Source organism: Sus scrofa, chromosome 11, assembly GCF_000003025.6.
Source record: "Sus scrofa isolate TJ Tabasco breed Duroc chromosome 11, Sscrofa11.1, whole genome shotgun sequence".
NCBI classification, from domain to species: Eukaryota; Metazoa; Chordata; class Mammalia; order Artiodactyla; family Suidae; genus Sus; species Sus scrofa.
In genome coordinates, this window is record NC_010453.5 from 78697078 (window position 1) to 78713668 (window position 16591).

Below are 16591 nucleotides of genomic sequence, written 5' to 3' on the forward strand. Positions count from 1 at the left end.
CTAGGGGTCAAATCAGAGCTACAGCTGCTGGCCTACACCACAGCCACAGCCACAGCAACGCCAGATCCGAGCCGTGTCTGTGACCTACACCACAGGTCATGGCAACGCCGCATCCTTAACCCACTGAGTGAGGCCAGGGATCAAACCTGCAACCTCAGGGTTCCTAGTCGGATTCGTTTCTGCTGTGCCACAATGGGAACTCCTTTGCTCGTACATTTGTATCTTTCTTTTCTTTCTTTTGGCTGCACCTGTGGCATGTGGAAGTTCCTGGGCCAGGGATCAAACCTGACCCACTGGAGCAACACAAGCCACAGCACTGACAATGCGAGATCCTTAACCAGGGACTCTTGTATCATTCTCTTAACCTCTGCTTTGAACAAACTACTGCCCCCTGGTGGAACAAGCCTGCTATCATTCACAAATGTCCTTCACTAGCTCTACAATCGCTTTTTGCTTCAAAGCTTATTTTAACATTAACAGCCACATCAGCCTTTTTTTTGGTTAATGTCTGCATAATACGTCATCTTCTGTCCTTCAGACGGATTGGGGCCCCCATGGCCTAGTTGTATATGTTGCAAACAATATGCAGGGCAGTTGATTTTTAAAACTCCATCTAACATTTAGTCCACTTACATTTAGGTCATCACATAAATGCCGACGGATTGAGACTTCCAGCCTCCACTCTACTATGTGCTTGCTGTCTCTTCTGTCATAAGCTAATTTTCCTGTGTGTGTTTTTTTTCTTGGATTCTTTTGGATTGAATTTTAAAATTATTTTATCTCTTGCTCTATTATTTAGAAATTGCAGATAAATTATAATTCTCCTACCACAGTGATTATTACACAGAGAGAAGAATATTTTCTCCCACTGCTTTATCTTTCTTTTTTTTTTCAGTGCTGCACCTGCAGCATATAGAAGTTCCCAGGCTAGCGGTCGAATGAAAGCTACAGCTGCTGGCCTCCATCACAGCCACAGCAATGCCAGATCTGAGCCGCATCTGCAACCTATACCACAGCTCACAGCAACACCACATCCTTAACCCACGGAGTGAGACCAGGGATCGAACCTGTATCCTCATGAATACTAGTCAGGTTCTTAACCCCCTGAGCCACAAGAGGAACTCCCCACTGCTTTATCTTTTTCATTTTCTTAACAGTATCTCTTATTTATTTATTTTATTCTGACTATTTTTATTGAAGTACAGTTGATTTACAGTGTTGTGTTACTTACAGATACACAGCACAGTGATTCAGAATATATCCATATATTCTTTTCCAGATTCTTTTCCCTTGTGGGTTATTAGGAAATATGGAGCGCAGGTCCCTCTGCTGTCCGGCAGGCCCTGTTGGTTGTGTCTATTTTATGCACAGTGTGTGTGTGTGTGTGTGTGTGTGTGTTAACTCCACCCTCCTAATTTAGCCCATCCCAACAGTACGTCTTCATATGCAGACGTTTGCAACTTTTATGAAGTCCAGTTTATCAACTTTTTTTCCTTTATGGCTAGTGGGTTTTTTGGTTTTGTTTTGTTGTTTTGTTTTTTGCTTTTTAGGGCCACACCCATGGCATATGAAGGTTCCCAGGCTAGGGGTTGAATCAGAGCTACAGCTGCTGGCCTACACCACAGCCACAGCAACAGGGAACCCGAGCTGCGTCTGTGACCTACACCACAGTTCATGGCCATGCTGGATCCTTAATCCACTGAGCGAGGCCAGGGATTGAACCCACAGCCTCATGGTTCCTAGTCAGATTAGTTTTTGCTGCACCACGACGGGAACTCCATGGCTAGTGTTTTTATGCCTTCTTTGGAAAAGTTTTGCTTGACCTAAGATTACAAAGACAGTGTCTTATATTTTCTCTAAAATTTTATGGTTTTCAGTATCTTGTACAGGTCTACAATCTAGCTCAAATGAATTTTTTCCCCTTTTTTAGGGCTGCACCCACAGCATGTGGAGGTTCTCAGGCTGGGGGTTGAATCAGAGCTACAGCTGCCAGCCGACACCACAGCGACAGCAACGCAGGATCTGAGCCGCATCTGAGACCTAAACCACAGCTCACGGCAACGCCAGAGCGAGGCCAGGGACTGAACCCTTAACCTCATGGTTACTAGTCGGATTTGTTTCTGCTGCACCACAGGGGAACTCCCCAAATTAATTTCTGTATATGGTATGAAGTAGATACTGATGTTCAGTTTTCACATTTGCCCAGTTGTTGCAGCGTCATAGGTTGAAAAGATTCTTCTTTACCCCATTGAAATAATCAAAATGGACTAACAATCTTGCAATAGTTGAACAAAGTAAGAGGACCTGATGAATTCATTTCTGGACTTACGAGGCTACAACAATTCCGAATATGTGGCACCCGGTTAAAGACAGATAAAAAGACCCATGGAATCGGCAAAGGAGATCCGCATGCACAGTTCTTTGTTTGTAAAAAGACGTCAGAGTATCTCATACGTTTTATTCAGTTCACCTAGGAAGCCCCCAATGAAAGGATGTAAATTAACTGTTAAAGGCAGGTTTTCTGACACAGTCAAGAGCTTGGAGCCAGGAGTTCCCGTCATGGCTCAGCGATTAACGAAGCAGGCTAGTATCCATGGGGATGCGGGTTTGATCCTGACCTTGCTCCGTGGGTTAAGGATCTGGTGTTGCTGTGAGCTGTGGAGAAGGTCACAGATGTGCCTTGGATCCTGTGTGGCTGTGGCTGTGGTGCAGGCCGGCAGCTCCACCTCTGATTTGACCCCTAGCCTGGCCATATGCTGCGGGCAGGGCCCTAAAAAAAAAAAAAAAAAAAAAAAGAGTTAAGAGCCAGGGAAAAGTGTGAAGAAATCCTAGCAGAGAAGACACAGAGGCCGAAGCAGTTTCTAGAGCTTAGTGCTATTTGGACTAGAGGCAAACAGCCCTTCGCATCCCCGAGCACGAGGGTATCTCCACGCCACAGTCTGCGAACCGCTCACAGTTCTTGTGGTCAGTGTCCGCACGATGCCCTCACCTCCCACTGGCGTGAGCACAGAGCCGCCCCCACCCGCTGTCGCCTTGTCACCGTAAACTGCGCTCTGCACGTGCCATGGGGGAGCACGCGAGAGTGTCTACAACGTTTTGGAAGGACTGACACTCAAAAGCTTTAAAACATAAGTTATGACGCTTAACAGGATAATCAAAATTTAAACACTTTGCTTGTACAACATAGTTCCAGACAGTGTCTAAGAAGTGCCGGCTGGCATCTCTACGGGAGGCTCTTATTCCCTAAATCTCCCCCGTGGGGCATTTTCAGAGGTGGGACAACGTGCAGAGTGATGCCAGTGGAACCCCGCTTTTTGTTTGGCTGCACCCGCAGCACGGGGAGGTTCCTGGCCCAGGGATTGAACCTGTGCTGCAGCAGGGATCTGAGCCACGGTGGTGACTTGCTGCGCCACCAGGGAATGCCTCAAATGCTTCCTTAAGAGGTGTTTTCCCTTCTAAAACTACTGCGAAGTCATCCGTGCTTTCCGAGGTGCAAAGAACACACACAAACACGCTGTTACGCTGCGGGAACGACACATCTGCTGTCTGGTGGTTCGGTACCACCGTCAGCAACGTGCCAAGAGGGGAGAAATAAGGCCTCACAGCATCGATCGTCTCAGTAGACTCGTTGAGTGCTGTCCGCACGGCTTAAGAACATGTTTACCTAAGGCTTTCAGGCTCCTTCAGCAGCTAAAAATAAGCGCATCTAAGCTGTCAACACTGAGATACCAGAGTCCGGCCGGTCAGCAAGCGGGCCTCTACGGCACCTCCATGAGCCTCACGCTGAGCAGACGCTGACGCCGCGCGCGTTCTCATTTACCCCCTGACTCACCCAACGAGCGAGAAGCGTCTCGGGTGTTCAAGAACCCTTTAACCCAACCTCGCAGTGTTACAAGCAAAACACCAAGTGACGTTTTATTAATGTTTAACCTGGCAGCACGCTAAATCACACATTTAGCACACAGTCTCATGAAATGAACTGAGTGGCTGGAAACAAAGAGATAAACCACCTGGAGGTTTACTGTCAATTCAAAACTGGAAGGAAAAAAATTCAAAAGGAGAAAACACTACAAAAGGAATTAATCTGAATAAAAACACTGAATGGAACTTTAACCGGAATTTAAAAGAAAACCAAAGGCTTGAGGCGCAAATGAAGGAGACATTTGAAAGACACACCAAGAGCATAAACTGATCGAGGTTTTCAGGTTGCTGAAAAATAATTAATGTTGGAAGTAGCTTCCTTTCTGAAAAAGTGTACACGGAGACCAATTTACTTACCCAAGCTCGGTCATGCCATCTACAAATTCCTTTTTGCTAAATTCACACTGAGTCGCAGCCCTGAATTTCCATGCTATAAGCAAAACGCTGATACTGGCAGGGTCTAGGCTTAAGTCATCACAAAACCGTTGAACCCCATCAATTCCAATTTTATTTTCATCTTGTGGATCTATGGTTCAAATTGAGGAAAAAAGAAATTAAAAGTACTACTACAACAGGTGGGAAGAATCACACCCCCACTACACGGTTCTAGCAAGTACGTTTCAAACACGTCAAAGCACTGCAGTTTTCTACCATACAGGAAGGAAACAGCAAGAAATAATAACTGGCTCAGCAGTTAACAAATCTGACCAGCATCCATGAGGATGCAGGTTTGATCCCTGGCCTTGCTCAGTGGCTTGCCATGAACTGTGGGGTAGGTTGCAGATGCAGTTCTGATCCCTCGTTGCTGTGACTGTGGTGTAGGCCTGTGGCTACAGCTCCGATGCAACCCCAGCCTGGGAACCTCTACATGCTGCAAGTGGGACCCTAAAAAAAAAAAAAAAAAAAAAAGAAGACGAAAAAGGAGAAAAGAAAAAGAAAACAATGCTCATTTTTGGAAAAACTCTGAGTCTCTCTCTCTTTTTTTTTTTTTTTTTTTTGTCTTTTCTAGGGCCACGCTCGTGGCACACAGAGGTTCCCAGGCTAGGGGCCCAATCGGGGCTGCAGCCGCCGGCCTACACCACAGCCATAGCAATGCAGGATCCGAGCCACATCTGCGACCTACACCACAGCTCACGGCAACACTGGATCCTCAACCCACTGAGCGAGGCCAGGGATCAAACCTGAAACCTCAGGGTTCCTAGTTGGACTTGTTAATCACTGAGCCACGACAGAAACTCCACGAGTCTATTTTTTTCATCACAGAACATGTTTCTGAACCAAGATTTTTTTTTTTCTTAAAAAAACAATGCAACTTTCAATTGATTTTTTGGATCTAAATAGATTAAAGTATACACAGTATTTTCAAAAGTATAAAATGAAAATAATAAGAATGTAAAACTAAGGGAGTTATTCTGTTTGAGATAATAAATTGTGGAAATATTAACCTTAGAAACTGCGAGAAAGAAAAGGTGAAGCAGCTCCTGAGAGGCTGCCGCTGTCGCGTCACGTGGAGACCTGACACCTGATGCAAAGCTGAAGCCAGCTGAGCCATCTGCGTCCGCAGAGACTCACCACACAGACTTATTTTTGCAGCATGACTGTATGTATTTTGATAGGAAACGCTCTAGTCTAAGTGCCGACTTCAATAAAAATAACAACTGCCCCCAAAAGATGACACAAAGGTTTCTCTGCCAAGAGCGCTTCCAGAAGCTGATGCAACTGGAGTTGCTGCGGGCTCAAGCGTCGGGACTCGACCCTCGTGGCAGAATTATTCTCATGACTTGGGACCATCCCTTTTTCTTTTGTCTTTTTAGGGCCACACACGCGGCATATGGAAGTTTCCAGGCTAGGGGTTAAATCAGAGCTGCATCTGCCGGCCTACACCAACGCCGGATCCTTGACCCACTGAGTGAGGCCAGGGATCGAACCTGGCCTCATGATTATGAGTCAGGTGCATTACCACTGAGCCACAGAGGAACTCCCGACTTGGGACGGTTCTTAAACGGCCTTCTCACCAGGTTTTCCTGCCTCAGTGGATGTGCTGGGGAAAAAGTGTACTAACGGGCGTGGCAACCCGGCCTGGACACCAAGCCTGCAGGCAGTGGCCACCCTCAGCTGACCGCGGGTGCATTAGCCTCTGCCTGGCACAGGTGCAGGCAGGAGGACTCACTGCCCATCAGGGTTCAGACCCCCCACCCCCGAGTCTACAGCGATGAGCAGCCACGGTCATTTAAACAACCGAGCTACGCAGCTGAGCACGAGCAGGATCGGCAGGCCACAGGCCACTGCCCCGGCCTCCGGAACGCCCCAACACGCACGGCGCCCCTTACCTTTGTACCTGTTATACAGCTGCTCCAGCTTCCTCCTGTCCACGGAGCTGCTCATGAATTCCTGGTGAAACAAGCCTGGCTTCTGGAAGAAGCTGCCTGTGGCCACGTCTAGTCTCCACTCGTTCTGTGCTAAGCAGCAGATGGCAGTCCTCTTGCCAGCCCGAGTAAATGCCATGAACTGGCAGACCTTGTCCTTCTGAGATGATTTAAGCTTACGCTCTGGGAAGCAAGGGAAGCGGGGAAGACAGCAAGGCCCGCGAGGAGGTCTGTCTCAGCCCTCTGGCTCTGCCTGTGTTGTAATCGGACTTGATTTTTTCTTGTTGGTGACTCAATTCTGCTTCAGCTTTACAGGAAGATAAAGCCTTGATCTTCGTCAGTTAAAAGGACTGCACGGGCTTCTGAAAATTCAAACGACAGCATCTACATGGTGACAAATATGCAAAGTCCAGTCTCCCCAAAACTGTAAGACTCTGTACTTTATAAAGGTATTTTCTATTTCTATTGTATTTTGGTCCCTATCCAGTTCACTTTGCATGAAGTAGGTTCTTTTTCCCTAAGTCTCGGTAAAACCCGTCGTATAACACACATGTATCTCTGAGGAAATGAGGCTGCGTGTGTGACCCAAGGCCTGACCGTGTCCCCACAGCCCAGCCATGGGTCCTCCTTGGTTTCAACTACTCTCAGGCCCCAAGGACCACGAGGAGGGCCTCACAATTTGGAAACACCATTATATTTTCCGTTTTCCTCAGATTAAAATTAGCATAACAACACTGATGAAAACAAACACATATAACACAGACTGATGTGAAAAGCAATTTATAGAAGCATCCGAGAGCAGGCACGAAAGGTCTGTTCTGATTAAATGAAGATGATACTAACAACGTGGTGGACGTAAGACAGAAATAAAGTGCAAAACTGGGCCGAGGCCGCGGGCAGGCAGTAAACAACAGCACTGCCAAGCCCTGACTATATATAGTATATAACGAAAGAGCATTGCCTCGGGATGGCTCCAGATATGGATGGCTAAGGTCTTACTTCTCTAAGGGAACCTGACAAAGACGACACCAGAAATGAAAGTGATTCACTCATTTCTATAAGTTGCAACAGATGCTATAATCTCCTGGGTGCTACTACTTTATAAAGATGCTGCATTACAGTAACATGATAAAGGGAAAAGCCTCATGTAAAGGGCTTATGTTTTTAAAAAGATGAGACAGGAGTTCCCGTCGTGGCGCAGTGGTTAACGAATCCGACTAGGAACCATGAGGTTGCGGGTTCGGTCCCTGCCCTTGCTCAGTGGGTTAACGATCTGGCATTGCCGTGAGCTGTGGTGTAGGTTGCAGACGCGGCTCGGATCCTGCATTGCTGTGGCTGTGATGTAGCCTTGGAAGAAGCAGCTCTGATTCGACCCCTAGCCTGAGAACCTCCATATGCTGCGGGAGTGGTGCTAAAAAGTAAAAGAAAAAAAAGTGCAACAGTGGCCACAGGTGGCCTGCTTCTCCTGGCCACGAAACCTGAGAGTGGCGACATGAGATGTTCCCCTTTGTACCAGACCGACTCCTCACCAAAATGCCAACACAGAGCAGAACACAACTGAGCCAGGAGTGAGCTAATGCAGCCCACACAGTCTGCTCCCCAGGTGTGGCCTGGGGACCCCAAGGAGCCCTCCACCACAAAACTATCTTGGGAATGACTCTGGCTGTTACCTTGCTCACCTCACAGGTGCACAGTGGAGGCTCCAGGGCCCGCCCGATTGGAGCACAGAAGACAGGAGAAACTTCTATTAAAGATGTTTGTAAATGTTACGTGCACGTGTAACGAGTTTATTATTATTACTTTTATCTTTATTTTTGCTTTTTAGGGCCACACCCACGACATATGGAGGTTCCCAGGCTAGGGGTTGAATTAGAGCCATAGCGGCCGGCCTACACCACAGCCACAGCAACACCAGATTCGAGCCGTGTCTGCGACCTGCACCACAGCTCACGGCAATGCTGGATCCTTTAACTGATTGAGAGAGGCCAGGGATCGAAGCCAAATCCTTATGGATGCTAGCTGGGTTCGTTACCACTGAGCCACAGCGGGAACTCCCTGTTGTTACTTTTAAACATACAAATAATTTTAAACTTTCCATTTGAATTTCACATACAGTAAATATCGATAGCTACAATCCCAGTAATGTCCTAAGGTGTATGGGCCTGGGATTTAAAAGCTTGGAAGCTGCTGTGGAGGGTAATGCGGGGACGGTCGTTTTGCCTACTTTCAACAAGGACTGAGCCCTAAGTTCCCTCTTGGAACCTGATGAAAGTCACGGCTCTTCTCGCCAGGAAAACACAGGTAGTACGCATGTGGGTACATGGTTTGGCGTGGAATTGCAGGTTCTCACAAACCTTCTAAGGCCATCTTGCCTTCTCAGAGGCTGGAGGAGGCAGAACTGGGCTAAGAACGCTGGCGAGATGGGTGCTCTGGTCCCCACCCCCGTCCCAGGGCAGGGAGGGGGTGCAGACACAGCTGCTCTGAGGTAGGCGGGCTGCACCCCCTGCACTGCCGTCCTGACTTGCTTCCCAAGGACACACGGAGAACGTGTATTCCCTACGTTAGTTCCTGAACATGAGCCTTTGAGAAAAACCTGAATTCAAGGTCCTACTCCGTGTAAAATTAACTGTTGCTAAATGAGGGCCTACCCCCTACGCTCTGACAGCAAACTGACAAATGAAGCCAGCCTCTCGAGGATGCTGGCGGGCTTCCCCAAGGGAGGCAGGCAAAGCCAAGACCTCCTACGGAAACCTTCCGACAGTGACAGACGGTCCAGCCCAAGACGGTGCACAGTGAGGACCAACCCAGGAAGCTTCACCCGGGAACCCGCTGTCAGTGCCGGATTTCACGTTCTGTCCGGCTCCTAAGACGACACTCGGTGTACACCTGCAGTCAAGTCCAGCACAACGAGGGGTGACGTGCTGACACGCTGTGACACGGGTGGGCCTCAGAAACACGCTGAGTAACAGGTCACACACTCCGAGACTCCACGGACATCCAACGTCCAGCACGGGCAAGGCCACAGAGACGGACGCAGGTGGTCGGGGAGGGGCGCCGGGGAGGGGCTTCCCTTAGGGATGGAGACGTCCTGGAGCCAGACAGGGGCGGCGGCAGCCCCACCACGCGTGTCCCGAGCAGCACCGACGTGCACTCTGAAATGCTCATCTCTGCAGTGCGTGGGTCTCACCTCGGAAGAGGTCAGCATGGCACCCCGGGAACCTCCAGGACAAATCCCAGAGGAACACGGGGCCAGGTGACTGAGTCATCCAAGTCGCCAAGGACCATATCTAAATTGAAAATAAGTGGCGTTCAGCGGAAATGAATCTGACCAGTATCCATGAGGATGCGGGCTCCGTCCCTGGCCCTGCTCAGTGGGTTAAAGATCCAGGGCTGCTATGAGCTGTGGTGTCAGTCACAGACGTGGCTCAGGTCTGGCATTGCTGTGGCTGTGGCGTAGGCTGGCAGCTGCAGCTCTGATTTGACCCCTAGCCTGAGAACTTCCACATGCCACAGGTGTGGCCCTAAAAAGACCAAAAAAATAAATACAAATAAATAAATAAATAGAAAATAAGTTACCCTTAAAACGACCTTCCAGAGACACCAGGTGCAACCAAGTCTCCTCCCAGGGCCAACGTGCAAGAGGCTGCCAGGCAGCCACACTTGGTTAACGGCAGCCACTTGGCCACCTTGACGGCCTCGGGTACAGCAGGCGGCGGGTGCATGGAGTTAGACCCAGGTGTCCCCTTTCACTCTCTCGGCTTTCTGGCCTCTCCAGCGAGTCAGGCTCCTGCCCACCCAGCCCCTTCCCCTTAACTGCTGGCGAGTGCTGTCTGCGGGCGACGGAGGGCTGCCCGCCCCCCGTTCTGGGGACCACCTCCTCCGGTCCTCCTGGCTCCCTGACCAGCTCTTCTCCAGCCCCTTCCTGGCTCTCTTCCCACCCGGAAGCGCTGTCCTCACACCGCCACTCCGCTCCCGACAGTCCTCCTGGAGCATCTGCCTCCTGCTTGAAACCCTCTCCTGGCCTCCACTCCCATTTGGACAAAGACTGCCCTTCCTTCCCGGCCCTCGAAGGGCGCCACCCTTGAGGCGCAGCCAAAGGGCTGGTTCCAGTTCCCTCCACAGTCTCCTGCTCGGTCCCTTTTCCCTGGTTCTCCGGGCTCAGCCAGGCCATCCTGATGCCTGGATGCAGCACCTAGCCTGCCTTTCCACCAGGCTGCCCTCCCACCCAAACATTCTAGAGAGTTCAACTCCCACCGTGTTTCTGCGGCTAAGCCTTCACACCTGGGCATCGGACATGACGTTGTGTCCTCTGCACTACAGGAGTCCCTGAAACCAGTGTCCCTCCCTGGCACTTACCAACTGCAAAAAAGTGGTTGTGTGTTCCGTGCCTGTCCTTCCTGCCAGGTCACCAGCTCCATCAACGCCAAGCACACGTCTGTCTTGCTCAGCACGGAGCTCAGCATCTTATACACAGCAAGCACCGGGTTCACTGAAGGGTCGCCCAAACCCATCCACGGCCTCGTTTTCACGACACTTCGAAGTCGCTGTACATTTCCTAACACTTCTCTGTGAACCCCAGATCCATCGCTGACTCCTGTATCTCCCCTGCTCCCGCATCTTCTTCCTGCACAACCGGCCGGCCTTGGACAGGTTCTGCTTTGGTCACGCACGTCGGCATCTGCTCGCACCTCCAAGCCCGGACGACACGCCTTTCTTTGCTCCTCCTCCCTTTCTGACCAGCTCTGTGCAAGGCCTCGCCCTTCTTGCCTCTCATCCCTCTTATTCCTACAGATGGTCTCCGTCCAAGTCCTCACCTCCTGCGGCCCAGGCTATTCCCACAGCCTCCCGGCTGGTCTCCCTTACATGGGATCCTGACCCACTCAGACCCACCTGTCCTCCCGACAAAAGGTGATCGCTTCGCACGCACTGCTCCCTCTCAAAAGCCTTCCACAGCGCCCGTTCTCGACCCTGACGTCCACGTTCCGGCCACTCTGGACTACTGGCCAGGCTCAAAGGCGCAGTCCTGCCGCCTGACCTCGGCGGGATGCTGGTGTGCCCCCAACGTCCCTCCCTCCTCGGTCACCTGGCTGCTCACGCTTCCGAAGACGCACTGACCAGAGCCCCCGGCCCGCTCAGTGCCTCCACCTCCTCAGTCAGCAACGCTGCCCCTGGGTCACCGGCCAGGTCCCACCTGCGTGCCTCCCGCCACCGGCGTCCCCACCGCGCCCGAGGCCTTCGCGCCGACCCGGACCCCGACTCTCCCGCAGCCTCCCGGTCAGGTCTCTCCAGAGCCCCTGGCTCCCGCCTCCCAGCCCCCGACCTTCCCCAGCCTAGGTCCCGCTCCCACCCCCGACCTTGGCCAACCCCACCAGCCCTCCCCGACCCCCGGGTGCCCAGGAGGAGCCACGCGGAAGGCGATGGCACGTGCCGCCTACCATTCTCCCCTGGGCGCCCCAGCTTCTCGCTGGCCCCGGCCAACTGCGCAGGCGCCCTGGTCCGGCCGCGCCGTCCCTGTCCTCGGCTCTCGAAACACCTGCCTCGGGAGGCAGCTGCAGGTCAGGCCCGGGGGACTCCAACTCCCGGCGTGCCCTGCTCCGCCCGGGGGCCGACGGGAGCCGGGCACCGCCCCGCCTCCAACTCCCGGCGTGCACCGCGCCTCCCCGGGGCCGCGGAACCCCGCCCCGCCTTCTTGGCGGCGCCGCCTGTTCCTCTAGGCCGCGTCGGCGCAGACGGCTCTCCCAGTGCGCCGGCGGCCGGGCCCTCTGCGCGCCTCACCCAGTCCCCGTCCCCGCCCCGGGGGCGGCCCCACCGCCTGGGAAGGGATGCGGAGAAGGTGCGTCCCTGCCCTCCCCTCGGCTCCCCGCGCCGGAGTGCCGGGCCCAGGACTCACCGCCGCCGGGACGTCACGGTGAGCGCTGCGCGGCGTTCGGCGCGGGGTCCGGGTCCCGCCTGAGGTGCGGTCTCGGGGCTCCCCTCCCAGGGTCGCCTCTTCCGGGGGGGTCTCTCGAGCCGGCCTTTCTCTTTCCCTCCCCGGGGGTCTCCCCTCCCCTCCTCGGGGGTTTCTCCTTACTGAGGGCGTGTTCTCCTCCTCTGCAGGGTCTCTCCTCTCTCGTGGGGTCCCCTCTCCCTGGGCCTTGGTCTCCCCTCTCCCGGGGTCTTCCCGCCCGAGCCTGCTGCTCCCGCCCGCGGGCGTGCGGCAGTGCTGCACCGGAGCGCCCTTTTCCAGACCCGCGCAGCTGGCGGCGGCCCCAGGGTTGCGGCGGGAGCGGGGGCGGGGGGCTCGGAGGGGCTGGGGGGAGCGCCTCGCCGTTCTTGAGTCACCGATGACGCTGCGGACACTGCCGGCCACACCGTTGGACCGTATACACCCTCCAGGCGCCTGCCGCTCGAGTCCCGTGTGCGGAGGAGCCGCTGCTCCAGGATCCCCTCTGGGTCCGGGCCTCCTCGCTGCCCCCAGGTTCCTTTCACATCTCACCTGTGAGCCCCGAGTGAGGCCGTGGGTCACCGTCCACGTGCGGTCAGATCGTGCGCTCGTCCAGGTGAAGGCGGCTGCAGTGAGGCCCTCCCCCAGAGCCCTGAGCTCTCTTTCATTCAGGGTCAGCGGGGGACCGAGCCCAGGAGACGGCCTCTCCCAGGGCTCCGAGCCGGAGGCTGGATGGCAGGGGTTTTAGAGAAGGGGTGCCTGCGGCCCTGCACACCTGGCGCAGAGCGTGGCTGCTAGTCACAGGCAGTGTCGCAGTTCTGATGTTAGCGCTCCCCGGAGTGCGGCAAGATGCCGCAATCTGGGCTCGTAAGCGTTTTTCCTAAAGAACAACCTCTGGTCTGTTCTGTCTGTTTTCCCAAAGCACAGAGGCCTCGACCTGCTCCCTCGGTCTGAGTTCCTCTCAGGGGCACTGGCGGCACCGGCCACAGTGCTCCATGCCTGATCCTCCAGCAACTGCCCGACAAGCAAGGCTCCTCGGTTTACAGCCTTTTCCTATTTGTTTTTCTTATCGTTTTTTGGGTCACAGGATCATACTGGTTCCAAATTTCTCTTTTAATAATCAGTGTTAAAAAGATAGTGTCCTAGTGATTGGATTACTCAATGGAATGTTTGGTTTTTGTGGGGTTTTCTTGTTGGTTTTTTTTTTTTTGTTGTTGCTGTTGTTTAGGGCTGCACCTGCGGCATATGGAAGTTCCCAGGTTAGGGGTTGAATCAGAACTGCAGCCGCCAGCCTACACCACAGCCACAGTAACGCAGGATCCGAGACTCATCTGCGACCTACACCACAGCTCACGGCGACACCGGATCCTTAACTCACTGAGCGAGGCCAGGGATCGAACCTGCAACCTCGTGGATCCTATTCAGGATCATTAACCGCTGAGCCACAAAGGGAACTCCTGGTTTTTGTATGATTAACTTCAAATACTTTAAAACTTGTTTCCTTGTTCCTTTTCTTAATCCATTCTCCAGTTCTTTTACTGATTAGAAATGAACCATAAATTGTTTTGTTTAGGTTTTTTTTATAGTCGGTTTACAATGTCAGTCTCTGCTGTACAGCAGAGTAACCCAGTGGGCCAGGTAAGTGCTCTGTCTTTTTAGAAGTACTCATCATTCGACTTGCCAGAGTGTGCAATGTACTCTTCAGGTGAAGTCCTCTGCAGATTTCGTTGCGACAGATGTGGCTTCCTTGGACCTTTCCATGAGGCCCTCCTTTCTGCCTGTGCAGTGTTGAACCTGGAGGTGCTAGTGAGAGCAGGAAAAAGTCGGATGTTAAACCATCTACTACAAATAACCCTCACGCTTTGCTTTTTCCAGAGGTGCTGCGCCCGTTAACCGTGATCCTGCCACACCCACGCCGCAGGGGCCGGATTTCCTGCCTGGAGCCCTGGTACCAGGTCAGTCCCCGTCCCCGCTCGGCTGGCGGGTCCAGCTGGGTGGGCGGGGCAGACACCTCGGGGATGGGCTGTCCTAAGAACTGTGTCCTACCTGGCCTTACAGCCAGAGGCTGCTGGCAACAAACTGGGCTCTCCTTCAGCAGTTCGATGCAGTGACTTTAAGTCGCTGGGTCTGGAGGGGCCTGAGGAGGAGACTGGGGTAGAGGGTCCTGTGACCCCACGTGAGCAGAAAGCTGGGAGGCAGAGCTTTGAGCTTTTCCAGGTTAACCCATGATGTGAAGTTGAAAAAAATGGAGGAGCTGCTTCCCTCTCTGCCCCCACTGCCCCATTCCCCTAAGGGCCTCCAGGGATGGGCGCTGGGGCTCCAGGGGCCCAGGAGCAGTGTCTGAGGATTCAGTCACACCCCCTGCAGTCACGCTGGCCCCAGAGTCGGAGGTGAGAGAGGAGTCATCAACTGTGGTGACTTTACTTCAAGAAAACCCGAGCTTAGGACTTTTTATGTAAAACCATTGGAAGTTTCTTGCCTTTTGTTTTTGAGTAGGCATGACGGTGAACCCATTTTCCTTTTTATTCTAAATCATTTACTACAGATAATTTATTACTTGCTCAAATAGTCTCATCAATTTAGAAGCAAGTTTGGGGATTCCTGTTCTGTAATTATAAGAACAAGCAAAACCTAGAGTTGCTGTCGTGGCCCAGTGGTTAACGAATCTGACCAGCATCCATGAGGATGCAGGTTTGATCCCTGGCCTTGCTCAGTGGGTTAAAGGGGCTCGTGTTGTCGTGAGCTGTGGTGTAGGTCACAGACGGGGCTTGGATCCCGTGTCGCTGTGGCTGTGGTGTAAGGCCAGTGGCTACAGCTCCCATTTGACCCCTAGCCTGGGAACCTCCATGTGCCGCGGGAGTGACGCTAAAAAACGAAAACAAAACAAAACCCCAAAAACGAAACAAGCAAAAATTTGGCAAATGTAAAAATTTGGGGAGCTATGTTTTAATTAAAGTTGGAATAAGTATAAATAGAAACTTTGGGGGAAGGGTTTGGTCCTTTCACCAAAGTTTTTAACTTGAGATAACGGTAGATTCACAGAGTTATAAGGGGTGAGACCCCGACCCTGTGTGGCGTCCCTGTTTCCTCCAAGGGTGACATTTTGCATGATGTGGTGACTGTGCAGATTACAGCAGAGATGCAGCCCAGGCACACATGGATGCACCCGTGTCACAGGCGTGTGTGAGTGCGTATGCGTGTGTGCGGATGTGTACGAGTGTGCAGCTGTGCCGTTCTGTCCCACGTGCAGACTTGTGTGGCCAGCACCGCTGCCAGGACACAGAGCGTCCCCCTGGATCCCGCTGCTGTGGCTACACCCACAGCCACCGTGCCCCCTTCCCTGGCCCCTGACAACCGCTGCCCACTCTCCGTCTCTCGTTTGTCGTGTTAAAGTCCCGTGAAGGGAATCGTGCGGTGACTGAGGTCCCCGGGTCATGTGCAGCCGTGGTTGAAGGTATGGAAATTTTAAGAATTCATTATAAAAACACAGCGAGTCCAAAGTATCTTTTTTTTTAATGACTAAAAATAACAGTAACACTGAGGCTAAAAGTACTTACTGTACCCTGAAGACAAAGCATGGTACCTGCTGTGTCTGTAGGATTCAAGAACCAAGGTTGAAGGTAAAAGGAGAGGTTTATGAGAAAGGAGTGATTCATATTTGAAGGGTCTACGCATAATTTCAATTTCGTGTTCATGATATAAACTTCTTTCCAGCGGAAGTATTAGCGTGACTGCAACTAAAATTCTCAAAGATTTCTCCTAAAAATGAAAACCTCGCTTAGGTTTGTGGGGTAGCGGGATAACCTTCAGGAACTTGCATGAGGAAGGAACCAGGAATGGGCAGGTGCGTCTTAATCACACAGCAGCCGCACAGCAGTTCACTCTCCTGAAGTTTGAAATCTGTAAAGGAGTCACTTTCTGAGGTCTTGTGGAGAAAATGTGTGAGGCTAGATCCGTGCGGGAGAGGAAGCATCTGAAGTTCGTCGCAGTTCTGAAAATGCTGCAGGCGTGCACCCTGGGTAGCGCTTGAATTCTCTTTCCCTTGAGACCCTGCAGGCCCAAGGATTGAGTCATCAAAGGAACAGAGCAAGGACATGCCAGGTGTCACTGCAATTGGTTAATGGCTTGCTTGTTTAAGGCGGTAACGTTTACTTAAAGTCGTGTGAGAACTTTAGCGTGAGGCAGTAATTCATGCGGCTCCTTCCCGGTTGTCCTGCCGGTCCCGGCCTCACTTCCAAAAGAATGCGATCTTTAGTGGATGACTTGTGATTGTCGTTCTGACCATCGGCCACTCTCCTGTCCTCAGTGCTGGCCATTTCAGGATCTCTTGAGGTCTGTAGAACAGTCCAGACCCCTGGGCTGCTGCTCTGCTGTGCTCCTG

At 52.4% G+C, this 16591-nt stretch overlaps 2 protein-coding genes across 25 annotated transcripts in view; one reads left to right on the forward strand and one right to left on the reverse strand.

Annotated features, from left to right (window-relative positions):
• Positions 1-11882, reverse strand: part of DCUN1D2 (defective in cullin neddylation 1 domain containing 2) — a 35378-nt gene extending 23496 nt beyond the window's left edge. For 2 of the 18 annotated variants that reach the window (XR_002336790.1, XM_013978981.2), the window contains exons 1-5: positions 11723-11858; positions 10644-10911; positions 9092-9574; positions 6252-6649; positions 4279-4447 (exon numbers count right to left, since the gene is read on the reverse strand). Coding sequence is in view for 10 of the 18 variants with exons in the window: in XM_013978981.2 (XP_013834435.2) it covers positions 4279-4447; positions 6252-6426 (344 nt within the window). In the remaining 8 variants the exon portion in view is untranslated. Of the gene's footprint in view, positions 1-4278; positions 4448-6251; positions 9575-10643 lie in introns of all 18 variants that reach the window. The other 16 variants (XR_002336791.1, XM_013978986.2, XR_002336794.1 and 13 more) reach the window with 13 other exon arrangements.
• TMCO3 (transmembrane and coiled-coil domains 3) overlaps positions 11933-16591 on the forward strand; it is a 44422-nt gene continuing 39763 nt past the window's right edge. For 2 of the 7 annotated variants that reach the window (XM_021065137.1, XM_005653835.3), the window contains exons 1-3: positions 12028-12195; positions 14086-14165; positions 15461-15664. The gene's annotated coding sequence lies outside the window, so the exon portion shown is untranslated. 7 annotated transcript variants of the gene reach the window in all.